This window comes from Zootermopsis nevadensis, unplaced genomic scaffold (assembly GCF_977971745.1).
Source record: "Zootermopsis nevadensis isolate Lab colony 2312 unplaced genomic scaffold, Znev_1.0 Znev_ptg000028l, whole genome shotgun sequence".
Classification (NCBI taxonomy): domain Eukaryota; kingdom Metazoa; phylum Arthropoda; class Insecta; order Blattodea; family Termopsidae; genus Zootermopsis; species Zootermopsis nevadensis.
The window spans coordinates 7,504,657-7,532,497 of record NW_028259160.1 but is presented as its reverse complement, the minus strand read 5'-3'; the positions used below and the strand labels follow the sequence as shown (position 1 = coordinate 7,532,497).

At 36.8% G+C, this 27,841-nt stretch overlaps 3 protein-coding genes across 9 annotated transcripts in view; 1 reads left to right on the top strand and 2 right to left on the bottom strand.

Annotated features, from left to right (window-relative positions):
- The window catches only part of Pka-R1 (protein kinase, cAMP-dependent, regulatory subunit type 1), a 62,583-nt gene extending 47,575 nt beyond the window's left edge, over nt 1–15,008 (bottom strand). The window contains exon 1 of one of the 2 annotated variants that reach the window (XM_022082165.2): nt 14,555–15,008. In XM_022082165.2, coding sequence (XP_021937857.2) covers nt 14,555–14,719 — 165 coding nt within the window. In that variant the 5' untranslated portion in view covers nt 14,720–15,008. Of the gene's footprint in view, nt 1–9,955; nt 9,989–14,554 lie in introns of those variants that run through there. The other variant, XM_087357127.1, reaches the window with a different exon arrangement.
- Nucleotides 5,907–7,623, top strand: LOC110838702 (uncharacterized). Its single transcript, XM_022082180.2, has 3 exons — nt 5,907–6,093; nt 6,367–6,615; nt 6,850–7,623. The coding sequence occupies exons 1-3, from the start codon at nt 5,937–5,939 to the stop codon at nt 7,182–7,184; spliced, it is 741 nt and encodes a 246-aa protein (XP_021937872.1). The 5' UTR covers nt 5,907–5,936; the 3' UTR covers nt 7,185–7,623.
- Nucleotides 15,009–15,376: 368 nt separating the features above from the next.
- LOC110838674 (uncharacterized) lies at nt 15,377–27,841 on the bottom strand. 6 transcript variants are annotated; one of them, XM_022082087.2, is made up of 9 exons: nt 27,423–27,841; nt 27,151–27,300; nt 26,560–26,730; nt 25,124–25,429; nt 23,407–23,709; nt 22,266–22,574; nt 20,669–21,397; nt 19,286–19,472; nt 15,377–18,753 (listed from the first exon to the last, which is right to left on the bottom strand). In XM_022082087.2, exons 3-9 carry the CDS (start codon nt 26,717–26,719, stop codon nt 18,582–18,584), a joined length of 2,166 nt encoding a protein of 721 aa, XP_021937779.1. In that variant the 5' UTR covers nt 26,720–26,730; nt 27,151–27,300; nt 27,423–27,841; the 3' UTR covers nt 15,377–18,581. The 6 variants fall into 6 exon arrangements, with proteins under 6 accessions (XP_021937779.1, XP_021937780.1, XP_087213242.1 ...); XM_022082088.2 differs by having other exon boundaries at nt 27,151–27,295; XM_022082091.2 differs by having other exon boundaries at nt 18,615–18,753; nt 19,275–19,472.

Here is a 27,841-nt window from a genome sequence, read left to right as displayed (position 1 = left end):
CCTTGTATTTTTGTGCGCGTAAAAAAAGTCTGGGAAGAACACATACAGAGAATTTTAGAATAAACATGGACGAACTTTCGTGAAAGTGGTAACGCACATTTTGGTCCAATAAGAGGACCCAATATCTCAGGAGAATTTTCCTTGAAAAAGTGAAGAAAAAAAACTACGGGAAAACCTTTCAGCTTATCCGGTACATGGACATCTCAATATCGGGACAACCAAACTGTACACATTCAAACATTATTTTACTTCGTATTTCGTTAAATATGCACAATATCCAAAAATAATATAAACACAACAAAAGTTAGAGATCTTACTGGCCTGTATTTTATGCATGCATCCATTTATAATTATGGCTAAAGTTTGATTCGATAATCATATAAGTACTCTTTATTAATTTGTGGTCAATTTAACGATTGCCTACATACCTTCCAATGATAAAATAACTAATGAATTTGGAAGGATACAGACAGAAGAGCTCATGACCTAATTTAAGGTACTGCCCCGATATCTTCACAGAGAGATTAAGGAAAACCATGAAACACCTCAGTCAGGACAGCTCGTCAAGGGGCAGACACTGAGCCCGGGACACCAGGAATACGACGCATGAGTGCTCTGTAATGTCGTCTGACTTCATGTGATGTAAGAATTTATAGCTGGTTGATATGGGGCCAACATTAAACTCAACAGACAACCTTCTGGAAAACCAAAGTATACAAACTTCCATTAACATTAAAAATGTGTGAGAGACATGCTTACGGATGAGGGATTAAAGCAACAAGTACAAAGATCGCATAAAACACACTTACAGATTGAAAGTATTGTAAATGACCACTCCAACCGAACCTAATTCCACTAGAATAAGAGACAATTTCGTAACGAACTAGATAAGTGTGACAATGCTGTGTAAATAAGTGACGTCGGCCTGAACATACAAAGGCTGGCTACTTTTGGGAAACAAGAAAAACTGGCAAGGTAAATGGTGAGGGGTAGGTCGTGTTTCTGAAATTCTCTCGTACCTTGACGGCATCTTCACGCATTGCACCGTTTTCTATAACCAGGTTCTGGCGAGCGATTCATAGCAGCGAAACTATGAAGTTACGTGCAAACGTTCACGTATACATGTGACTTGTTTAGTTGTACCTACAGCAGTGAATAACCAGTGCATGACGAAGTGAGTTTTTTCAAAATCGATAAACCAATAAACGTAATAATACAGTGATCAAAGTTCTTCATCTGCATTCGGGAGCTTCAGATTTGAATCTTAATCCTGAGGTTTTCCTTTTTCTCTACGGGCAAATACTATGCTGCGTAGTACCTTCAAACACGTCAAAAGCGCGTTCTTTCACACATTTTCCAACAAACCCTTCAAAGTTACAAAACCATTCGATGCTACAAATTCAAGCACTTGGCAGAGCTTCATTAAGTGAGTCAAGAAACAAAATATTAATTTATGTGAATGCATTATAGAAATTGCATTCTGCAGATTCTATGCCTTATGGCTGGATTAGCGTCCTAGTTAATTAATTTCGTTCCGGGGTGAAGGTGGTTGCTAAATCATGGTCACCAACGATTATGGTTTCTTTGCGGAGAAAATCACACAACAATGAGTAGTTTGCAGTCATCGCTTAGCACTATTACGACGATAAGTGATATCATGAATAGTAGTAGTTGGAATATGCAGCACATACAGAAAAAATTAGAAAGAGTTTGGTTGGAAAACATTAAGAAAAATAACTTATGAGATCTAACCCTAGATGGAGACAGAACAGAACTAGACGGGTCACGTAACGCGGCGAATTTATTGAACTGGTAACTACAACCTGCCCTAGGAAGACTTTGCAATGGAAAGCTGGCTGGAGCTATGCCCTTTTCGCAACAAATCCCTAATTCCACATCACAAACTACAAAATAGAAGCGAGGTGGTGGGGGCGGAGAGTAGATACAGGGTCATAAAATTACCAAGGATACTTGATTTTATTATCAACAACATCGCATAAAGCAGGCTTACACTTTTGCTGTTCCTCGTAGCAAGAACCGGCCGGGTCATTAAATGAGCAATTCTTTATTGCGAGAAACGGAGTCGCTCAGCTGGTCAACGAGGTAATCTACATTTTATAAAAAAAAACACACATTACCGTGCTCACAAAATTCCACCAGTGGATCCAATGCTGAGTGGAATCAAGTCCATACCGTCACACCCAGCTTAATTATTTATCCTACATGTCTCCTTCGTACCATCTTCCTTGATGATTCCTCTAATAATATCTAATCAATACAAATGTTTCCATTCTTTTCTTAAATTATCTCTTAGGATCTGATATTCCCCTCAGTATTCCATATTCTTAAACACCATCTTCCCCTACAGCAGGCAACCGAACGTCGTGGTCGAGTGGGTATCACTCCTACTTCGTATTCGGGTTCAAATCTCGGGCCAGAAACCGGCTATCCTGATTGATGTATTTCGTGACTTTCCTCAGTCCCTCCAGTATCACGACTACTTCCTTCCACATACTTTCCAGTTCATTATTCACTATCATCCTATCATTCGACACTATACAGCCGAGTTAATGAAAAAGCATCGTCAAATGAACTATAACTAACCAACTAACTAACTAACTAGATGGCTTACGGAACCCGAAGGTTCATCACCGAACTAACCAAAGCCCTCCACCGAACCCTGTCCTGGATCCAGTCTCCTTCAACTCCTATCTCCCATAGATCGCGCCTGACATTATCCTCCCATCGACGTCTAGGTCTCCCCAGCGGTCTCTTCCCTCAGACATCCCAACCAATACCTGGTGCACACCTCTTGTCCCATCCATGCGCGCTACATGCCCAGCCCATCTCATTCTTCTCGACTTAATCACCCTGACAACAACTGGGAAGAAGTATACATTTTTAAGTTCATCATTATTTAGCTTTCTCCATTCCACACCGTCTTCTCTCCTAAGCCCAAATATCCTCAAACACTTGCAATCTATGTTCCTCCCTCAGAGTGAGAGACCATGTTTCACACCCATACAAAACAACAGGCAGATTTATTTTTGTATATTTTAATCTTCGGGTTCTTAGAAATCAGACGGGAAGACAAAATATTTTGAGCTGAAAAGTAGCAAGCATTTTCAGAATTTAGTCTCCTAATTTCCTCATGAGTATCATTTTGATCTGTTATAGCTGTTCCCTAATATTTGAACTTTATAACACTTTCAAGGATTTAATAACCACCCTAACATGATTTTCTCCGCCTGTCTGCGTACGGGATACTAACATGTACTTAGTTTTTTTCTGAATTTACTTCTAGCCTCACTTTTCTACTCGCTTCTAGTAAACCTTCCGTGTTCCTCTTTATTGTATTTACATCGTCACCCAATAAATCAACATCATCAGCATATGCCAATAGCTGATGTGCCCCATTCAATTGCAAACCCTCCTGCCTATCTTGGACATTCCTGATGGCGTGTTCTAACGCAAAGTTACAGAGCAATGGAGACAAAGCAAATCCTTATTTCAGACCGTTCTTGATGGAAAATGAGTCTGATAAATATTTACCTATACGAATTTTGCTACAGGTTTCTCTTAAGTACATTTTTACTAGACTCACTAACTTCTTTGGTACACCAAATTCAACGAGAATATTGTATAGTACCTCTCTCTTAACAGTAATATGTTTTTTTGAAATCTATAAATAATTGATGGAACTCCCATTTTTTCTCTAGTATCTCGTCAAATTAACTATAAATAAATTAAAGTAGGCCATGTCCCTATTTTAAGTTCCAAATGTATGTTAAATAACTACTTGTGTACCGCTGTTTTATATTTAAATAAAATAAAATTTAAGTGTTTCAATGAAATTCACATTTGCGCATGATTGTGGGAAAAGAGAATCGAAAAATATGCCTTACGCTTAAGCTCTGAATTAGTTATGTTAGCAATTATGATTTTCGTAAGATGATTACCTTAAAACTTATTTTTGGAAAAAAACCGTGCGTTAGGATTTTAAAAGATCGGTCAGAAACGGGAGATAAAAATGATCAAGAAACACGGCTTTATAGAAATCAATCAATCAATCGTGCATGCAGCAACAATTTCATGAAACTGAGAAAAGCTTCAGTCGTGTTTCAAACCACGGATGAGTGTGCCTATATTAAGATTTTCTATATTTAACGCGATGCCAGTCAGTTGGCATACAAACAAAATTCCGGTAGCAGCTGTTCGTAAGCATATTAATATCATATGATGCATATAACTGGACAAAACGAAATACCACAAATAATATCAAAATGGGTATCAGCTATCTTTAAAGCAACAAGTTAAAACATTTGGAAATGGCAGTAACAAATCAAAATTACGCGTGTTTCTCATGAGAAAAATAAAATCAGATTAAATTCAGCAAATACCTAACATTCAGTCCAGTCTTTTATCTTGCCGTGTCACATCTCAAAACACAACACTAACATTTACACACCAAGTGTGTAGTAAAGTTGTCCATGATATTTAACTAAGCACAGGTTCAAGTTAACCTTTGCATCAGGTGCAGATGAGAAGTTAGCTTCACGCGCCTGCAGTTTTACCCCCAAGGAAAACCCCCTGTATCTAGTGAACAGGGGGCTCGGTGGTCCCCAGAATAAGTCTCGACGTGGTGGCTGGAATTCGAACCCCGGTCGCCCAGCCCGCAGCGCAGAACTGCACCAGCTGGGCGCACCAGATTCTGAACATTAATGGTATACAACTGACTCACCTGTTGTATTGCATGGGCGTGAAACTTGATGTCTCGTATTGAGGGAAAAAACACAGTATCAAGATGTGTAAAATCGTGATGTTAGGGAAAATATATGAACCTAGCAACAGGAGCAATTTTTTTTAAACACTAGCATCAAATGTCACTTGAAATTCAATGGTGAACTATATATGTATTGAAGCATATAATAAATACCATGACTTTGTTATAATTTGTACCTTGTAAGCACTTTGCAAGAATTTTGACATTGCCTGTCTTTCTACAAGCACCTTCCACTCTGTTCAATTTTCTGGCATTCCATTGACCCTTTAGCAGGTCAGTGACATGGGAATTACTAGACAACATGTCTAACTATAAGAAAGGTGTTGCATTATATTATCAAGCGATTTGTTAATAATAATAATATTTGTCAATGTGTTTTTTGTCAATAGATAATATAGCGTGCATAAAGGTCTGAAAAATGTATGAACTCAATAGCAGCAACGCACAGTGCACTAGTTCTGGTATCATAAAGAGCAGACTACGAAATTCCAAGAAATGAGTTAATCACTGAAACACCCTCAATGCGTTAAAAACTGGACACTTCCTCACAACGATCAATTTCATGGCATCTAACTGCTCTGCAGCATTATCATATTGTATAACAATAATAAATCATGCATCAGCCCCTATATACCAGATGCATGCAGCATTTTATGTCAGGTCTCACCAAATGCGACAGTACCAAACCCTGTCCTGAAATTTATTATGTGGCTAGCAGAATGGTGATCTGTTTATTACTTCTTCCATGTTAGTATTACTAAAACAGGAAGACGTAGTCTCTAGTAGCATTATGCCAAGACCAACCTCTGAAAGTCAATTAGTTAAGTTATTAAGGGCACACTATAAAACTCGAATACCAAGTTTCATGATACCGATAGACAAGGACATGACATCATAATTAATTAAGTCCATAAATACTGTAAATGCACTATGTAGTTTGGCATACTTTTCTCATCTTTAAAAGAGATTTTTCGAAGCGGGTAAGTAGCAATACGGAACAGAATGTACTCAGCTTCCTTCTTCGTATGCACTGGTAGCGGCAGCGCACGACGACATTCGTAACTTCACCGATCTAGTTCGTGTGTTGTCCGATAGGTGGCTGCACCATATTTAGGACATTTTTTTCACAGAAGTTGGAGCGGATGTTATTAAGATGGCGTCTGAAATGGAGACTTCAGAAAATATGACACAAAGCAAAACAACAAACTTTTGGCCAAGATCAGAGAGAAAGTTGCAGAAGAAGTTACGAAATACAGGGCAGGAATATGTTTCAAGATCTGGAAAAATAATTCCAGCGAAGAAACAACCAGGTAAGTATAATTTAAAACATAAAGAAAATTGAATATTCACGGAGGTCCTAATTATGACCCAAAAGGAATAACATACGAACATCCGTCCTTGTCGATAACCTGTATATAATACTGTATGTTAGTAGGGTTTTGCTGAATGGCAAGTGACATGTATACTGTCATTTTATAGGATACAAAGTAAAATGCTGCCCTTATATATTCCAAAATAGGTTACATAGTGTAACTGTAAAAGTAATATGTCATAAAGCCATTGTCTTCATTTCTGTGATTCAGATGTGTTGTGCCAGTGCCCCCAGCGATGCGGAGATAAAGTACACCAAGAAGTCCGCCGAAAATTGTTTGCAGAGTTTTACAGATTAGGAGACCATGCACTACAGAATGAGTTCCTTATGGCACACATCGAGACAAGGGCTGTGCAACGAAGATCTTCAGACCATAAAGTACCAGGAAGGAACCAGAGAAGAGTTAGCTGTAAATACCACATCCCACTTTTAACTGATGCAGGTCCACCAACTGAATCTGGTAAGTCATGTTCTATAATTTGAAAACAGATGCATAATGAATCCAAGGTACCTACCAATCCTAGTCACATAATTAAGCTGTCAACACTACAGAAACGAAATTTAGGGATAGTATCTCACTGTCTTATCATAATGGTCTTTAACTTTTTAATTTTTATTATTTTTTTCTTTGCATATATGTCTGGTAATTTTTCTAAGAAAATGTACACGCTTAATGTGTCATTCAACTTTTCAGCTGCAAATCCACATGGAGTTCGGACTGTGGAGGTTTGCCAGAAAGCATTCATGCATGTATATGCTATCACTGAAAAACGGGTCCGTCTTCAACGTGAAAAGCTTATATGCCAATATGGTATCACTCCTCAAACCCGACCGGAATGTCCATCAGGCACACCAAGCCGCACACAAGACCAAGAGCCTGTCAGTGAACCAATCGACTTGAGACGGAAACGGGATCCCCCGCCAATGATCCCGATCTCATTGAAAGCCCCTGATAAAGACATTGCTCTTGTTCACAACTTCTTCCTAAATCAGCTGTGGAAACCAGAGTACATTGGCACTGCTACTTAATCCAGTGATCCACTGTCTGTGACAAGCTGACAAATGTCGATACGTTCATGTTGCTCAGATGAATGTTGTTTTGGGGGATGGTATACTACTGCGTACTTTAAAGACTTCCATTAGAAAAAGGTTTTAGCATAATAGATTTTTAAATATTTTGTGGTGATGCCTCAACTTTATATTATTGCATTTTTGCTATTTATTTATTTTCTCAATATTGTATATGGTACTAATTTAATTTTTTACTAAGAAATCCCAAAGTCAATACCAAAGGCAGCAACAGAGTTGATAAGATACAACAATGTTCTGATTTTTTTGATCCTTTGATATTGTATGACTATGTCACTTAGTAGGCCTTTTTCATTTTAATAAACAGAGTAAGAGTAACTTATTTTCTATGGTTATATGTACTGGTATTTATAGAAACAAATAAATTATTAAGTGATTAGTTTTGTTACACATCTTAGAGTATCTACCATATCATTTTCCATAAAAGCTACTCACAGATTGTCAGCAAAAGGAACTGGATGGAAAATCACTAACTTTACAATGTTAATCTTCCACTTGTTTTAATGCGCATTTGTCAGATGATTTTGCACCCTTAGGATAGGTGCTGATTGGCACAGGGACCTACAGCTTAAGCATGATAACTTTTTCAGAAATGATGATGATGATGATAATAATAATAATAATAGATATTTCCAGATCACCTCTCAATTTAATTTCTGTTTGTTACTGTACTTTTCAATTAGGTAAAAGTTTGGTAACAAAAAAATTAACTATAACACCAACAGCACGACTGATTTGTGATTTTTTAAATATTTAGCTTTGAGTGATTCTTCAAAATATCACTATAAATAATAATAATTCCAAATGCCCAGTGATTATAAAATTCTAACCACAGAAAGTACTGCGTCTGGATGATCTCTTTCACTGTCCATTAGATATTCTAACAATCTTCAGGGTTTGTTTCCTGGGTGTCTGTTCCTACATGTATGAAGAAAACTAATTACAAATACCATGTTCTGTAAAACATCGAAATATCAGAACAGTTACATATATATCCAATGTAAGAAAACACTAGACTGCAGGCAAAGCGAATAAATATTCAACAAGATTATACGGGTGTACTCTTTGGAGTACACTGAAATTCCTAGGCATTCTTCACAAATCATGGGCTTCAAAGTTGCAGAGCAGTCAAAGGAACAGCAAATGCAACAATGGTATACAGGTCATTCTTACAAAATGTGATCTGTGTACAACAAATTGAGCTATCAATAGCCTTGGTTCACACTGTTGCAACAATGTGTTCTAACAAAGCCCTTGGTTCTCATAGTTGCAAAAATGTGCTAACAATGACTTCAGATCATGCAGGTTGCCTAATTCCAAATAGAAACAACGTTGACAAATGGGAAGAACAGGAATAAAATGGTGTTAGGTTTTTGTTATAATTTTGTGAAAATTAATGAGATACTTATAAACCTACTTTCCATATGAAAAGTATCTTTCCTTGAAGTACTGAAATTATGACAAACACAAAGTTGTACAGTCCCATGACACTAGAATTTATTCCCAAAAATCAGATATGAAAGCTTGAATATGTTTTATCACATCCTGAAAGTCAGTCAAACAACTGCAAGCTTGCTCTGAGTCTGCTCTCATTCATTTGTGCATGGTATTATGTGCAGCCCACTTCTTAAAGCATTTAATAGATTCTGATTAAATTTGGAAAAGGAGATTTATTGAAAGTCCATAAAGAAACATCTACGTCTCTTGAAAGTTAGCACTATAAAAGAAAACTGGAGTGGTCATGGCTCATAACCAAAAATACCCTGTTTTAAGAAATATGAGGTTCATTACTGTGCTCAAAAGAGCCTACAATTACACCCTGTTCTGTGATGTTTTAATAAAATTTCCACAACCTACAATTCAACCCACTGTAATACTGTCCTTTTACCTCTAAAGCTCCACACTTTATTTTTCATGAGATTCTTCAATCAAAATTATATACACACACCTTGGTTTCTGCTTCCATATTATATGTCCTGCCCATTAAATTCTTCATTTAATTCCTCTAACAATATTACGTTAGAATACAATTTATTATACAATGTCTCCCATTCTTCATGTCACTGGTTTCTAAACATTCTCCCCCAAGAAATTTTATAATTATTCAGCTAATAAAGATATTCCTCACCTTTATAAAACTCAAAGGTACATTAACATTTTCATTAAAGCCTGCCATTAGGCCCTATCCTCAGCCAGTTACATCTATTCCACACCCTTAACACTAGGTTTAACTAGATCAATTTTAATGTTATCCCAAAAAATACACATGGATCTCCAGTGATCTCTTTCCTCCATTGTTCCTTTCTAAAATGTGTATGCATTTCTACCTTTTCCAACTTCTTACCATACTGTCAATATTAGATGAACAGTACAAACTATGCAAATGTCCCCACCCCCACCCCCCCACTACCTCCCCATCTCACATCCAAACATTCTCCTCATGATCCTGTTATTGAACACTGACAATATAAGCAATAAAGAGCACAGCTTCAACAAATACTAGTGAAACTAGCTAAATAGCTCCATGCATAAGAGTCCTTCTTCAGAACCTTGTAACACGAAATTTCCTGTAAAATCTAATACCCAATTTCCGTTGTTTTGGTCGTTCCAAGGCATTTTTCGAAGTCAAGGGCCCTATGTAACATTTCATAACATGCTGGTTTTAAGCCTACTGAAAGTGAACGTATCGGGAGGAAGTTTGATCTACTTACCACCAGCATTAGCATCATATTTAAACTCCCTCGAAAGTTGTCAACGTCAACCTTGACCCTCTGTACTGACCTAACTGCACCTCGGTCAATATTAAAGATATATAGACGCGTGACAGCACCTGAAGACCTTTGTTACGTCAACACATCTCTATATGCAACACGCACGCGCAAGCGTGTCGCCTATTCTAGATTTCCGAAATGTAACAACTGATGAAATCTTCACTTAAACCGGGGGATAATCTCACTCCACCACCCGAGTTTTGATACACGGCGTCTGCTCCTGTACACCAATTGACGAAATATACGGTTGCCTAGCAACGGGGGATGAGGGGATGCCCCTTTTGCTGACGTCAGACTGCGCCGAATTTCCACATCGAAAAGGGCACACAGGGCGAGAGAGAGGCACAGGCTCCAGCTCGGTCACACATTATCGACCTTCATACCGATACCTTCTGTACCAAAACAAAACTATATTTCCGGCACCCGGTTTCATCGTCTGTATGTATGTCAGTCTGTCCAGTTACTTAGCAACATGGACTACAAGACGTAAGATGGAATACGTCTTAAGTACCCCTACTCACAGGCCGACGTTACCTTCATGCGACACATTACGAGGTTCTGAGATGATAGTCATTGTGGTGTAATCCTTACGTCAGCTGTGCAGTAGTGGCTATTATTTTTCATAAATTCAAAATCTACGCCAAGTTTAGAAAAAAACCCTCCCACTCTTAACCTCATCCAATTCCCTCACATTAAGAAATTATGAATTCTGGACAATGGTTACCAGAATTATGAGAACTTACAACTTTTTACTGTTATTTTCATCACCTTACCAGATTTAGTAAAAAATACTTCATCCATGTTATTTACAAGTAAAAAGTTGTTGCCCAGTATTACAGGAAAAGTCCTGCATAGCCGATACCGTACATCAACCGGGGGTTGGGGGAACTGACACAAACAGAAACTCATTTTCTTCAGAAAATTCTTGTGAACTTTCATAGAATATTTCACCCAGTGAAAGAATACATTCCCATACATAACACAAGCTGGAATTCTTTGCTATTTTAAATCTTAACACGTACTACAGTCCTGAAGTTCAATCACTCTGATGGCAGAACTAATAAAATCCCTAACAACCCAAAGGTTCTCAACACCCCGTACAACCAAATACGGCCACTGGACATGATACTAAGCCAGTCCCATTCTCAAAATCAAAATACCAATCTTTATGTTACCTTACCACTGTGGTCACCTCCCAGGTTAATTCTGTACGAATTTCTTATATTCTCCAACCGATCTACATGTCCAGTTCATCGTAACATTTATTTCACAACCCTAACTACCCAGGAACCGTGTAAATAAAGACATTGCTTGCTACCTAACATGCAAAGATTGTCACTATACTTGATTCATCCTTCTAGGTGAACTTTCTCTAAAAATGACATAAAACTGGTAGAACCATTATACTATATACCCATGTTGCTCTGTAGACTGGACAAAACCAGCTAATGACTTCCTTCTCCTCCTAATTCCAACCTCGTTTATAAATGTAATGCTCAGTTATTGCAGATTGCTATCTACAGCTGGCCCAACTATTTAACATTAAAGACAAAGGTAAATGTTGTAGTGCAAGTGTCATTTAACACACACTCCATATAAAGGTATAAGCTGTTCCCATACCTATGCCCAATTTCCTGAACGTGTACCGATGGCATGGAAATAGCGCTCCACTCATTCTTAACCATGGCAATTGATGGAGTTGAGCTGTCTGGTACATGCTCCATTGAAGACCTTACAATTACCTATGTTTATATGGAAACTTTTTGTATGCCAGCATGAAGCCGTTTCGGGGGGGGGGGGGGGGGGCGGCGATTTTAGCTCATGTACCGAAACACGTTTAGTAGTTTAGGAAATCAAAACAGACTACACTACAAGCAAAACGCCTGTTCGGTTAGGCGCCCATTCAACTCTAATGAAAGACTGTTCACATACTGTGACGGTACCATACACCAACAATCGGGAAAATTAGACACAGTAACAACCATGGTGGAAAAATAGAGGGAAATTATTTTGAGCTGCAACAACATAAATACAATTAATTACGCAATGAGTATAGGTAATTAAATTGTCAATACTGCAACTTATCAAATCCTTATTTTACTTACTCTGATGATACAGTCTTGGCCACGAGGTCAGATTGTAAACATGGATGGAAAGATACATGCTTGTGTGTTTAAATTAGCCTACTACTGGCTGAGAAATAATTCACTGAATGAATTTCCAGTCGTTTGTACCCAGCAGTAATCTCATCCTCAGTATTTCATGCAAAGGTGGTTAATGGCAGAATTAGTTTTTCTATTGGCATGCTTTTTGAATTTGGCTCTTTTCCTTTTATTCAATATGAACGAAATGCTACATCACCATCAACGTCCAACTTTAACGAGTAGCTTGATCTGATGGCCAATGTCGCATGTATAAAAAATTCTTACAGAATTTGTAGGTATATTTATATCTCCATACAAAGTTCCACATGCCTAGTTCACAATTCATTAATCATCATCAAACCAAAAGCTACATGGCCATTTTACCTAGTTGTTTCAAAAAATTAAGAAGGGGAACCACCACCAAACAAATGTAACAAAGGTTGAACATTTCTAAAAATCTAATCCAGGAACTTTTGGCTAATGGCTATGTGGAAAACCATTTTAAAATGAACTCATCAAAGTAGTGCTGTTGCAGGAGCATTGGCTCAGTTGTGATCTAGCCTACATGCCCTGCAGTTTGATCCAGTCAGCCAGAACAATGCAATCCAAAAAAATATTCTTCACTGTGATCCTTTCAACTACAGATATGTTCACACGCATATATTCTTATAAATTAGCATGTTTTGAAGTAGACCACAAATTACCTCACCTTCATTAAGTGACATCCTATAGAAACTAAGAACATAACAGAAGGATACTGTCATGCCTCCACTCATTGCTATGGGTTGTCCAACACCATTCACTTCCCTTCCTCCCTCTCCCAGGCATGTACCACCAGTTCTTGGTTTATTTCTATCACACAACATTTCAGGGCCCTACAATTAGAAGCACTACTGTTGCTACCACCTTGAAGACCACATGGCCACCAAGTTTATTACCAACAGCAGAATAGTAATATATACAGATGTAGAGGAATCTAGTGACATGATGTTCATCAGGTTTCAAGGAAATTCCTTAACTGATTCAAAAGTCATTAGGTTATGGATACAGTTAACATACATATGATGATACTATTAGCCTTTCCTTATGAAGTAAGTATATTAAAAGGGGTGTGCATTCAAGAAGTGCCATCTTCCTAAGGAAGAATGTAAGAAAATTAGAGATAACTGTCTTCAAAATGGTAACTTAAAAAGAGATAAAATTTTAGACTGGAGTTCATAATAAGAACTATTATTGCAGAAATTCATTTACAGAATCCCTGAGAACCACAAATGAACAACAAGATGTAAGAATTATTGCTGTAGAGAAAGCCAAAGTAGGGTGACCACTTCCCTCCAAAACATCATAAATAAGTACAAATATGAAGTCCAAAGGGACAATATTCAAACAAAAAATATGTGATATCAGGAAGTAAAGACTGGTCATAATTCTGTACATAATTTTCAATGGTAAAGATCCCCACTACCTGACAATTTGTCACTCACTATCTTAAGGTCCTCACTATTGACATGTTTTTAATACTGAACAAAAAATTAAAAATAAATTCTTAAAAAATTGAAGGTATACACATTATTCATATTACCATACAAAACCTGACAAGCCTAACTGTAATGACACATTAATTATTGCTATCTGACAAGTAGTGGCCATATACTGGCCAGAACTTCCAAGTTTCTTGATGACTTTAGATTTTAATACTCTATATTTCCCCTACTGTCATGCACTTCTTAAGTTCACACAGATGCCACTTGATCTTGCTCATGACCATAAATTATGAAGTTCCAAAGATGGGACAACCTCTAGTATCATGTTTAGATCAAATTTCAAGAAAATCTGTCAACTTCTTGTTGTCTTTCTTTATAAAATGGAACACAAGGGAAACTCAACAATTTGTGCTATAGCCTGCAAAAATCCACTAAAATTGAAACATAAAAAAACATGTCCCAACCTCATATTCTCAAGTAATACTTCTTGGATACATATAGTGCAATCTGTTCCTTCAAAGGATACCAAGGCCTCACCAAAACGTATTAAACAAAATAATCATACAATAGTATATTTCCTAGCCATTTTACCCTGTAATTGTTTACCCACAACCTGTAGGTACATGTTGATTGATAACAATCTACAAACAATTCTTCGGCATTATGTAGCTCGAATGGAGTGCAGTGAAAGAGGACATCCAAAAAGAAAAAATCAGTACTGGAATTGATGTTCTTCTAGGTTTTTGTCGCTATGTAGACTCGCCTGTAGATGCCAACGTTTCGTAAAAGCAATGTCTCCATATTCCGGGCTGAAGACGGTTTCTACAAGGCGCCCAAACCTAGAATATCATCCTCCCCGCTGCGAAAACCTCAAATCTCACATAGTACTGAAATTATGTGTAGATACTCACCCTTTCCAATTTCTGGAAGTACTCCCTCAGAAATGAAATGGGATTTTCAGGTCTGCTCACACACAGCTGCACGATACAATCTTTCAAAACTTGTTGAATATTATGTCTCTGAACATACGCTTCGCATTCACGCAAGCTCTGCTCTTCATCCAAATTTGCAGCCATCTTTGCTGTTTAGGTATGTACGTTAACTGGCCTAATTTATTTTGTAAAATCTATACTATATGTTTACGTCCCTATTTCGTATTTAATTAGATGTTCCAGTCCCACCTGCTACAACTGTTTTCCTACTTCTACAATTCCACAAATGAAAATTCTTACAAGAAAGATTGGTACGAACCTACTACAAATATTAACAAATGCCGTACGATATTCGCAGCAGTGGTTATCGTGTTCCACAGACTTTCGCCTACAATCGCTAGTCGAATAACCATGGCAAAATAACACTCCTACTTATTAGCACGTATACACCACGGATCTCATGTGATCGTATGCCATACAAAATGCGCAATAGCTCAAATACAGTTTACGTTTCGCAGCCTGCTCTTCCGCTCCACCTTCAAATCCAACTCGCCACCTATTGCCTGCCCTACACATCACTTCCAAAAATGACAAGCCATTACATATTCACCCTTAGGGTGACAACTACAATGTTTGATTAAACCTTGAATAATTTACTACATTTGACATAGCTCATCCCTGAAATCTGAAGTTGTACATCGAACCCCTGCTGCAAAATCCTATGGACATGAAGCCACACTTGACACACTGCACATTAACCAAATTAACACAGCTTTCAATAATGACTTATTATGAGCAGCATGAAGACCAGAAATAAATATATTATTAATTTCAAACTTTATATGAGATACATTCCATCATGTTCAGTAACTACTGTACCTAAAGAGCAACATATCAATACACATAAATTTAACTTACAACTCTAACTTAAGAGGCACTTAAAATCACACACCATTGTTTATACTTCATGGCACATCAAATGGCAATATTAATTCCTGCAATTCAAGGTGATCTAAAGATACTTTTATACCAAGATTTAAAATAATTTATAACTCTAAGACTTGTAAGAAACAATTCAATGATGATAATGACTTCACTACTGTAAAACACAAATCCTTAGATTAATAGATTATTCAGATGAAAGGTCTGATTAATGAGGTTTTACTGTGTTCTGTTCTGTCCACACTGAAAATTTACAGGATACATGCAAGAGCATTTAGTGCTACAAATAAACTTAAGGTAAAAATGTTACAGTGTGAAAGATATTAAATATCATAATACACTATAGGAATTACAGAAATATTATAAATTGTATTGAAAGAGAAATCATAAAGCTAATATAAAAAAATGTCTTAATATTATTAAAGCAATTTTGCTTTTGTTTAAAATGACTAGATTACACTCTGCCACACACATGACAGAGATAAATCAGTTGCAAGTAGTTTTAGACCACTCCAATCAAGAAACAAACATATTCATGCTAGTCTGCATTTTATGAGAATTCTGTTTATCTGGAGTTAAACCTACAATATCTTAAGAGACCTACACATGTTCAGTTTGAATTGTACAGGCAGGCATTGCACAGTTTAAAGAGAATTAAGATATTGCCTTCAAGGAATTTACTTGTCAGTCTTAACAGCTCATTTCATGACTTCACAGGTGCAGTAAACAGTAATATCAACCACAGACAAAATGTCTACAACTAAAGAACTTATTCTATTAGCAATTTTAACAGCAAGTACAGTGTGGAAAGAAAATGGCTGCCTAAAGGAAACAGCTTTCCCACTTCTACATTCTCATACCCTAAGAAATTCTCAAATAAAAACTGGTTTCTATTTAATCCAAGCTGTTCTAGGCAGGGTTGCTATACTAAAATCTGGTGTCCCTCTGACCACCAGACTGTCAGTGGTGGAAGATTCCTTGCATGCAGGTTCAATGTGCATGAATGTGATTAACACCTATTGTTGCATACACACTGTGTGTCCCATTATAGAAATAATAATTAAAATTATGTCTAATAAATGTACTTCATCCTTTACATGGTATAAACATACAAATGTTAATCCCAAATAAATATTATCAGTGGATCATTCATAATTCTGAGTATCTACTGATAATCACTACATGAGGCTTGTTCATTTTATTTACTCCTTCTCATAGACTCAATCATTTACATACTGAACAAAACAGGCTGCCGAATCCATGATGAAATCATATCAATTTCATACCTACAATATAATTTTCAGCTGTATTTTATCAGTAAATATAATTAATTTTCATGGTATAAACATCATACTGAAACAAGTGAAATACTGGGGCTTCACAAGGTGTTTAACAGCAAGTGAATAACACTCACAAGTTTCCAATTAAGTTTTTAATAAATAAATCAAAAGTTGGTTAACAGATAAGAGTACAACATTGAAGATGCTTAGATAAGCTGTGAATTTAATGTAAATTGTCAGAAGTGATAAAAGGTAAACAAGTGGTGCAAATGTACTTAAGTACTATAAGTAAAAGCAAAGCTGTCCCACTATATGCCATGGGGGGTAGAGAAGATATAGCTCCTACTCATTCTTAACCTTGCCACTAGATAGGGGTAAGTGGTCAGCATCACACCCTGGCAGTGCCTCATCTCCAGGAAAGAGCCTGGTACCCATTGGACAGGAAGCTGGTGGGCTCCAGAGCTGGTATACAGTGAAACCTCTATCCATCGTTCCCGGAACTATCGTTTTCCCGGATGCATCGTCCGTTTTGTTCGGTCCCGAATACATCCCATATAAAATAATGTTACATTTTCCCGCTTCTATCGTTCCTCGAACTATCGTTTTATCGCATCGATCGTTCAAAAATCTTAGTCCCGGCCAACAATTTTCCCGCAATGATCGTTTCTGAGAATTTAAAATGCTGGGTTTTGAGATAAATTAATACCGAAAGACGCATAATGTTTTTGGAATACGCAGTAGCGGTAACCTGTTTTGTCGCCCAACCAGCACAGATTCTTTTGGAATGAGGGGTCAGCGGTGCAAGGGTGATAGTTGGAGTGAATGGCGGTGCCCATTGTCAGAAATTTTACGATTTTAATTTGGGTGCACTCATATTTCGTTCCAGCGATGCCAGATGGCATGTGCAGTGTGAATTTCTTCACAAATGCTTTTATTACAAGTACAAAGGAAAGGCTGGCGGCACTTTTCATTCTTCTAGTTCATCTCGTTTCCAGCGGTTCAGGGTCTTCTACAGCTACGTTTCGTTGAGTTCGGCAGTAATAGTATTTCCATTCTTCCTGTTATTGTCCGCAAAGGGGGTTGGAGTGGTGAGGAAGAAGAAGACGACGACGAATGCGAGCCCGAAGCTTTGCCGAGTTTTGCCGAAGCGCACGCTGCATTGGCGAAAGTGAAGTCGTTCTTTTATGCGCTTAATATTAGTGAACGTGACGAGGAAAACATTTTGAACGTGGAAAGTGCTCTGTTTGGTCTAAAACGTAAAGTTTCGACAAACCAGTTGTCCATTAAAGACTTTTTTGGTAAAAAGAACTAACTTTGAAAGAGAAACATTGTTTTTTTTAAATTTTTAATGCTTTCCCGCATCTATCGTTTTCCCGCATTCATCGTTTTTATTTCCCACCCCCGCCGAAAACGATGCATCGAGGTTTCACTGTAGATGCAGAGGATAGAGGAAAAATCCTCTGCCTGTCAGGGATCACATCCTGGTCGTCCAGTTCATAGTCAATCACTATACTGAGCTACCCAGCTCATACCCAAGTACTACATGAAGAACAAAAAAGGGGGCATGGAGATAAAACTCCACAGCTTTTAGCATAAACATTAATGGGAGGCTTTACCCCTGGGAAAAGCGCCCATTGTACCTGTTGGATAGGAGGAAGGTTGGACTTCAAGGTCAGTTTGGACAAAATGGATGCAAATAGAAAGTATTTGTGTGACTGCTAGGATCAAACTTTAACTGTCCAGCTTCTAGCCACTCACTTTACCGACTGAAACATCACAGTTTACTAGAAGTATAAAATTTTGTTTAAAACTCTTAACCCTTTGATTTGGCCAGCCCCAAGACACATACTGGTAGCATACAATATAAAAGAAGCAGCATGTTGTGTCAGACATGCATACACTAATATCATAATAATTGTGACACATAGCACCATGACTTTGACATCACACATCACTCTGAAAAGCAATACAAATCAGTATTAAGACTATGACCAAATGTTTGGGATTCTGAATGTCTAATTAGCTGTCTAAAAAAACTAATGACTATACTCAAAGTGGTTTGCATATAAGTACCTTAAATTTATAGACATGTAGACTTAAGTTAGACTAAATAATTACAGCTTTAATCTACAACCACCTTAGAAAAATAATTCACAATTACTGAAAAATGATTACAACAAAGACAATGTAGTTTATAACACTCTGTAATATCACTTTGCAGCAGGAATTTCCATCTCATATAAGTATGTCTGGTACAAAGAAATATACAAATAGATAAGACAGTGAAGACTGCCATGCTGACATCACTTTGTGCCTACTTTGTGCCTACTTAGTGCACAGTAAAAGACATATAGTGTAATAATTCTCTTACAAAATATTTAATTATCTTCCAAACTTGCATTTTTAGGATACATCAGTTTTATCACACCCTTTGGACAACCCCATCAACAGATCCTTTTACAAACATATATAATTACCAACAACTCACTGTCGCGCTACAGCCTCATATAACTTGGGCAGTTCTGCTTCCAGTCGGACAACTCGTACTCTGGACTGAAGGTGCCATTTTGAAGCATCTAATGCTACTGATGAACCCTCCGGATTATTAGTTGTGTAGGTGGTTAGGTATGAAATAAGCTCTTGTGAACCATCTTGGTCCAGATCTGCAATTAACACTGCGCAGAAAGAAACAGTAAATGAGTTATAAAGCAAATTATCATGGTATTTTTAGAAAAACATCATGACTGATTGTTATGGCAAAATATGGTCAAATTAATGATATTAAAGTATAGGTGCTAACTGAATTAATTTTAGTTTAAAAATTGAAGATGCCAAATAACCAGCCACTGAGGAAGTCAAGGACAAGAAGAAAAAAACAAATCCTCATCACTGATTTCAGAACTAATATAAACATGAAGGCAACATGGCTCCTACTGGGAATCAAACCACAATCATTATGCCTGTAACCTTTAAATACATTCAAAAAAAGATATTACGGATACTTTATGGCCACATTCAAGAGAATGATATAAGGAGGAAGAGACATAACCACGAGCTTTACAACTTGTATAATGATGTTGAAATCTCCAACAACGCCACCACTTCCAGAATGAAGTGGGCAGGATATGTGCTCAGAATGAATGATGAAGAGCCCACAAAGAAATTGATGCTAGGAAAACCTGATGGTACAAGAAAACATGGAAGACCCAAGTTGCAACGCATTCACGGCCATGAAAAAGATTTCCACATCAGTATTGAGTGGAAAAACATCGCCATCGACTGTTCCTGATCTAGGCATTGTCTTGAGCAGGCCAAGACCCAAACTGGGTTGTAGTGCCCATAATGATGATACAATTCCTTTGTACTGTTAAGGAGTTAAATCAGGCAGGTTACAGCAGACTGGGTATGCAATCCATATGGGAGAAACAATAAAAGCATATATACCTATTTTACCTAGACTGAACTGGCTCAAAATCATGTCTCATTGAAAATCTCTATCACAGGAGATGAAACTTTGGAATCTATACCTGAAGACTATTATTTTACATCACTAAATTGTAGAGGAATTAAAAAATCCAACTGACAACTGAAAGAAACAGATCACTACAAACCTTCTAGAATATTAGGTTTTCATGGTGGTGAGTCTGAAGGTGGCTGTCTTCTGGGTTGCAGCGATGTGTGGTCTGGTCGTTTCAGAGGTCCTTGCTGCCTCCATCATCGGGGCCAGACTACATGGCACAAGAACCCAGAAGACAGCCATCTTCTTACTACAAACATTACATTTTATCCCATAAAATGTGAAAGCACCATATAAGTTCACTCTAATGTTAAAAATTCTGTCTACAGTAGTAAGAAAAATAATTTCACATACATGACTGCTCTTGGAAGCTTAGGTCTGGCTGGCAAAACTGATCCTCTTCTGATGGACCATGACGAAAGCAGAGTTGTGTGACATCATTCAGACTAGCATTCACAATGTGGTTATCAGTAGCATTGAATGTATACAGTACCACGCGTTCCTTCAGTTGATGAAAATCCACTTGGATGTCACTCCCATTCCTGACACTCTGCTTCAGAGGTGTGATGACACTACGGATGAATCTCTCTCCCCCAAGATGCCTGTATCTCACTGATCTCTTCAAACGATATCGGAACAGAGGATTGCTGGACATTGTGCTCATGGTATCACTTTGTTTCAGCATGGATGAAGGCATATGACTGTTAGTAGAGGTCCATGTCCAAAATTTCAACACAAACCCACTGACTGGCTCAACTAGAGCTCCAGAAGTTGAAGTTCCAGAGTGGTTATTAAAGACAAGTACAGCAGGTACCATACCATAAGTGTTGTCATGCTGGAAATTCCATACAGTCTCATTGTCACGTCGTTCATCAGTTACTTTAACTGTAACATTACAGTGGTTTGGACAGTGCCCTTCATTCATAAGAGTCAGCCAACGGCCATTTACTTTCTTGACAGTCGATGATACACCCATGACTTGATATTGTCTAAGTGGAGGACTCTGCAGGTAGGTAGACACATTCAGCTGCTTGTGTGTGGCATTTGCATATAGCTCTTGCACTGATATTATTCCAGTGGATGCTGCAGAATAAATATCAGTTTCATTTACATTTACTATCTTACATGGAAAAAATTAACCACAGTATCCACATTAAGCAAGGCCTGTTGATTTTTACATTCTTTTCATAAAAATGGACAAAATTATGAAGGTCCTCTGAATCCTCTACACCATCCATTCGTGTCCCATACCATAGGTCACATGGTGATAAATCTGAGTCACTGATAAATAATGAAATGGAAAGGATCTAGAAGTTACCAAAAGCCTATTTTAAGATACTATCTCAGAATTTCTTGATTTACAGAAATCTCAGGTCTCTAGGCTACAACTCGCCTTCTAAATAAGAAGCAAGTATGCTAACTTCAAAACTTGCAATATTTGAAACCAAACTCTTTTCTAGTTAGCATAATTCAAAGTGAAGTCTTCAGGCTTAAATTGCAGTTTCTTCTGTTATTGGGTGATGACAGTATGTTGTGTGGGCTGCCATAATTATGGGGAACTTGGTTCTAACTTTAAATCAAAGTGACCAACAGCCTGATGCTGGCATTTATAGCTATGAGCTGGAAGGCAGCAGAGAATTCTATGTCCCCTTTGAAAGAAGACTGGGTCTGAAAATAACCTATATTTCAGAAAATAACCTATATTTCAGTTTATTCCCGTTTTAGCCACACATACAGCTCTAAGAATGCCTCGTAGCCCAGAGCTATAAATAGCAATACCAGGCTGTAGTTTATTCATCCTGTCTTGAAGATGGAGAAAGCTAGATTCCCAAAAATGATCAGAAATCAGCACACTAAAAAATGTCAGTGCCAGAGAATGTATTGTCAATGTGCTCTGATGCTAACTAAAAATCTCAATATGGCATTCAAATACAATTACACATTTCCTTGCCTTCTTTATTTGCCTCCTGGCATGTGTATACGATGTTCCACTTCTCATCCACAGAGAAATCTTGGATATGGGCACATGAGGACAAATTAACAGCTTCTCCTATAATCCTACCCATCTTGCCAGAAATGATAATAAAGTTGTTACGATCAGATAAAGTGGCAGGCCTCTCAGAAGTGTCATTGAAACTGCATGCTGTGACCAGTTCTCTCACACCATCTCCATCCAGGTCAGGTAGGACAATGGGAAATTCCAAATCAACTGCACTTCTGTTACTGTTCTGATGATTATGGAGGTACCATACTATATTGCCTGGAATAAATTAAATAGAATGTGCAAATGAGCCACTGCAACTGTGTAAAGATGGGTTTTATATAAGCAGGAGGACTGTCTGTAATTGGATGTAACCAAGTGACCATCAGGTAGATGACAGGGTGACTGTATAAAAGGGGTTTTTATATAAGCATGAGGACTGTCTGTAATTGGATGTAACCAAGTGGCCATCAGGTAGATGACAGGGTGACTGCTACACAATGTTTTGAATGGCCACACTTGGTAATATCCTAATTTTCCCCCATTATTGTTAAATCTGAAGTATGGGGGATCATGTATACATTTTTGTAACAGGTTCTTTGTGCTATGTAAAAAAATCATCATACTTTGGGGACATTTATTTCTCTATTATATATGCATTCTTTTAGTGCAGACATCAATGGGAACTTCTATTAAAGAGGCAGACTTAAAACAAGTTCTTGTGCTATCAATGACAAAAACTCAACAATGTTCCAAGCAGTTACAAATGTCAGTGATGGTACAGCATCAGCTTGAAAAATTAATTAAGAACGATGTGGAAGTGATAAAACCATTCCAGCATTTGTTTGAAATAACTGAAGAAAATCATATAACAGATATGAGGCATGCCAAATGTGTGTGTTAAAGACTTAACAGTAACTGTAATTTTCATGTTTTAACAAATAACTGAATTTAATTTATTTCTTCTGAAGTCACTCCCTATTTTCATAGAGTGTATCAGCAACACAAAACTGAACAATTTCATTCATACACATATGTAGGCTACAAGGTGAAAGAATACACTACAGTAAATAAAATAAGAACACTTGTAAATTAATTAAATTTAGCATACCTGGTATAGGATCAACAGCTGCCAGTAGCTTGCCAGTTCCAACCACAATACAATCCTCTGCTCCATCTCCTGTGACATCAATAAGTGAGCAATCCATGGTATGAAGAGTTCTGAGAAAGCGAATGTACCATGCAACCTCGCCTGTAGATCCAATCAATGATACAAGTCCTCCTCTACTTGCAGGAAAGTCCCTCAAGTTCTGATCTGTTTGAGCTGCATTGATAATATCACCTTGTGCAAGGAACACTAAGTTGCGGCCTCGACCTGGGACTCCAGCCACAACACTAATTCCTCCCTTAAGTTCTGTGAAATAATCATATGCTCTACATTCATTCATTCATTCATTCACTCACATTAAGGGGACCGATTCATCTGAATCTCAGTCCACCATGTAAGGTATATTACACAAGCTTACAACTGTAATATGTGATTATAGCAAAGAATACGTATCCAGTTTATTTCTTGGTGAGATCTGAGGTTCTCGCAGCTGCCAGTATGAACATGAGTTTTCTGGGATGTTACACCATATAGTCTGGTATGGACTGACCAACATTTTAGAGGTACTTACTGCCTCCATCATTTGGGCACCCTGATAATGAAAACAGTACACTCCTTTGAAACTGGTGTGTTAAATACATTTTGGAATAATCTTTAAAAAGTTTACTTAAAAAAACTCTGAAAAGTTTGTCAAATATTACCTGACTGAAACAATTATAACAAGAAAGGCTATCTTCTAGACCAGTACCTACCTGAATACATGTTATGATCCTTTTGATCAGTTAACATTTAACAAACTTTCTGGAGGGAGTTCTTTGTTATTATCACTGAACATAATGAAGTTTATTAATAAAAAAATCACTTAGTTAATCTTTATTACCACATTCATCCTATAATTTCAAGTTATTAAAAATGTTCTGTTACTATCATGTCCTTGCACTACAAAGTCACAATGAGCTAAATCATGGGACACCTTAAACCCATTGGCTCTTTAATTTTACTCTAGAATATTCTATCAGGAAAGTAAGAGCATCATCAGGATCAAACTGAATAGCCTAAACTGATTATTTGTAGAGTAGAGAGTATATTGTAATAATTTTCATATTTTATGTTAACACATAAATGTCAGACATGGCAGTCTCAAATTTTCAAGAATGAATCAAGAAAAAGATCTGTCTTAATTCAAATGTCAATTTGTTGCTTTAGCTTTGCACAGTAACATGCAAATTACCTGATCCATCAGAATCATTATGTTTGGCACTGTTAGCATGAACAAATTGTCTATAAAATGTCTCTCTTTCAGCATCTTTCTCTGTACACCTATACAATTCTTTCTATACAGTGTTTGGACTTCATCACTTCAACCACCAACTCATTCTGGTGCTCACAAACATAAGAGACTGAATATAATTTTCTACCCCACAGTTACATTCCTACATTTCCATATGGCTTTATTTCTTGTGGTACATAACAGTGCAAACTACCAGCATCTTTTATCACAGGAAACAAAAATGAAAAAATGATGCAAGAGAACACAATTTTTAAGGGTAAATGTCTTGGAAAATTACTACTAGCAGCACTAAGGGGACTACAACAGTAGTGATCCTGTTCTATTACCAAAGAGTTAGTTTGTTTCTTATGATACTTTGTGTCATTGCAAATCAGTTATTAGAAATTATAATGTTAGGAAAAGTATCACTTACAGAATACATAATCTCACCTAAACCTCTCAAAGTTCTCTCCCATGATTTGGTTCCTGACTTGAGAGGCACTGATGGACAGGTTGCACAGTCACAAGGCAGAACCCACAGGAACACAACAATAGTCAGACCACAGAGAAGAATTGAAAGAATGAAGCTAACTTTACGTAATGGGGACATTGGCTCCATGTGGTGTGGTAATGATCCATCAGGCTTAATGACTGAAATATCATCACCAACAGTCGACTCATGATTCAGCATACCATTTGTGGAGACGTCACCCTCACCATCATGCCCCAGTGGTCGATATTCACCCATCTTCTTACCTAAAAAATGTACATTATGAATTCTAACTTATTACTGATGTTACTATTTTTCATGAATGAGCATAATACAAAATACACCCACCAGTGCAGAATTAAATACACACTCATTATGATAAAAAGTTATAAATGGTAGGTAAATGACACCTTCACTATACAAAAATCAGTTTGATGTTTATGGGTGTTTTTGCATGTGCTTACAGATTGAGATATATAAATAGGCAAAAATCTTAGCAAAAACATTGGAATTGTGTAATATGTAATACAGTTGATATTTCTTACTGCTGTTCTCTTGAAAAAAATTAGTTATGATTGATACATTTTATGAAAAAATGTTTTAGACTTATTCTACAGAGTACTATAGTCGTGTTTAAGAACATGTGTTTGTGTTTTATCTTTATAAAGATTTACATTTGTAATTTAGACAGTTTTGTTAATTTTTTGTGTTAAAATGTAAACAGCCACATTTAGAAAGGTGAGAATTGTCCACTCCAGAGTCTTGCCATACTGCTGGAAAATAACACCAGTGCACTGCACTGAAACAAGTAACAGTGAGAAAGGATGATAAGACTATGCTGTGGAAAGGATGGTAAATAAAAACAGAGATAAACGCATAATAAAAGAAGCAAAAATGGTACAAAGAAAATTATTTTCTGTAAATTTCAACAGGCTTTTTACAGTAAATTACAAAGAATGAATAATGGTTTTTTTCCAAAAAGCATATCAAAATGCAACACAATATTAGGAAAGTCTCTTTTTTTTAAAGGACAATAAAGGGATCTGAATGGGCTTCTGGCCAATCACAGAAAAAATGAATGAATCCTCTGTCATACAGTGAAACAGAAACATATACTTAATGTTATTTTTCATACTTCCATCACCTAATGCAAATAATTTGTTTCTAAGATTTAACACACCTTTCTCTTGCAAATCTATTTCTCATAAAAGTGAATGGAATCATTCCACAGACAACAGCAAGATAAAAGAAAACATACATATTGTAAAAGTAATTTCATTATTTAACCAATTAATTTGTTAAAATTCATGCTGTTAAGTTGTACTGCAAACATATCAATGTGGACATACATCCATATTTATTTATAAATATATTATTTATAATGAAAATCACATACTGTTATATTTATCTATTGAGTCTTTATTGATTACAACAAATTTCCTGTTCTCATTGTGATGAATGATGTTATTGAGCTCCTCTTCTGTAGAATCTGTATCACTAGTTGACTGCGGAAGTGGAGAGTAAACCGCTCCCTGCCCCACTCCTCCTCCTGACATTTAAGTTCAATCTACAAATAAAATATATGCCTGTACTTGTGCCATTGCTCTGAATAAGTTTGAAAGCATTTTTTAATCTTTAACTGTAGAATTCTACTTTTATGTATTTACATAAGGTCAGTAGCTTAGACTATCAGATAAGCATCAGATAATAGGATGACTGACTTAATTTAAAAAACTACTATGGCATTTTGTGAAGAAGGACTAAGGAAAACAATAAAACATTTCTGTCAGGATAGCTTGCCTCTGGGCTGATCTGGACTCAACACTTCCCAAATAGGAAACAGAATTGCTAAAATTTTACATGTATTGGTATAAAATAACATATTCAATAAATACTTAATGTATAAATTCAACAAAATTTAAGAAGTCTTGGATACCTAACAAAAACAGGGTTTAATTTATCCATTACATAGTGATTTCATGCTTACAATAACTGTCAGTTGATCACCATGAAGAATGAAATTAGCAATAGTTCCCTTCTTTCCATAGTAGCACTCTTGTGATCAGTGAAGTATTTGTGTGTTAACACGTCCCTACTGACTCCTTGAGCTTACAATCAATTCTTGAGACATTCTACACTGGCGATAAAAACACAAGTAATTAATAATACAAATTCTTCTGATTTAGTTCTTACAATTTAATACACTTTCACGAAGCCTAGGTGCTATTCAAATCATTACTTATGCATACTTATACTTACCTCAAATTCCATCTTGTAGGTCTACAAATAAAACATAATACAAATTATAGTTCTTTTTAGCATTTCACACACATACATGCACCGCCAAAAACATTTCTAAAACATAAGTGAGGTTCTACACCAAAATTGTAAATGCAAGTTATTCACACCACTCTTCAACTTCCCTTCTTGACTTTATCAAAAGTAACCCCTTGAATTTTTCATTTGTTCTCTTCCTTTGGTTTTAAACCATAAAATGGTTTCATTGTTACTGTACTTTGCTTTACTTTCGATCTTGGAACTGATACTGAATTGGTAATCCTACTACTTGGGATTACTGGCAAGTGTATCACAGTTTATAGAAAAGAGATATTTTAATATGTGTTCTTTGTCTTAAATGTTATTGGTACTTTAAACTTCTCCACAACCTGAAATATTCT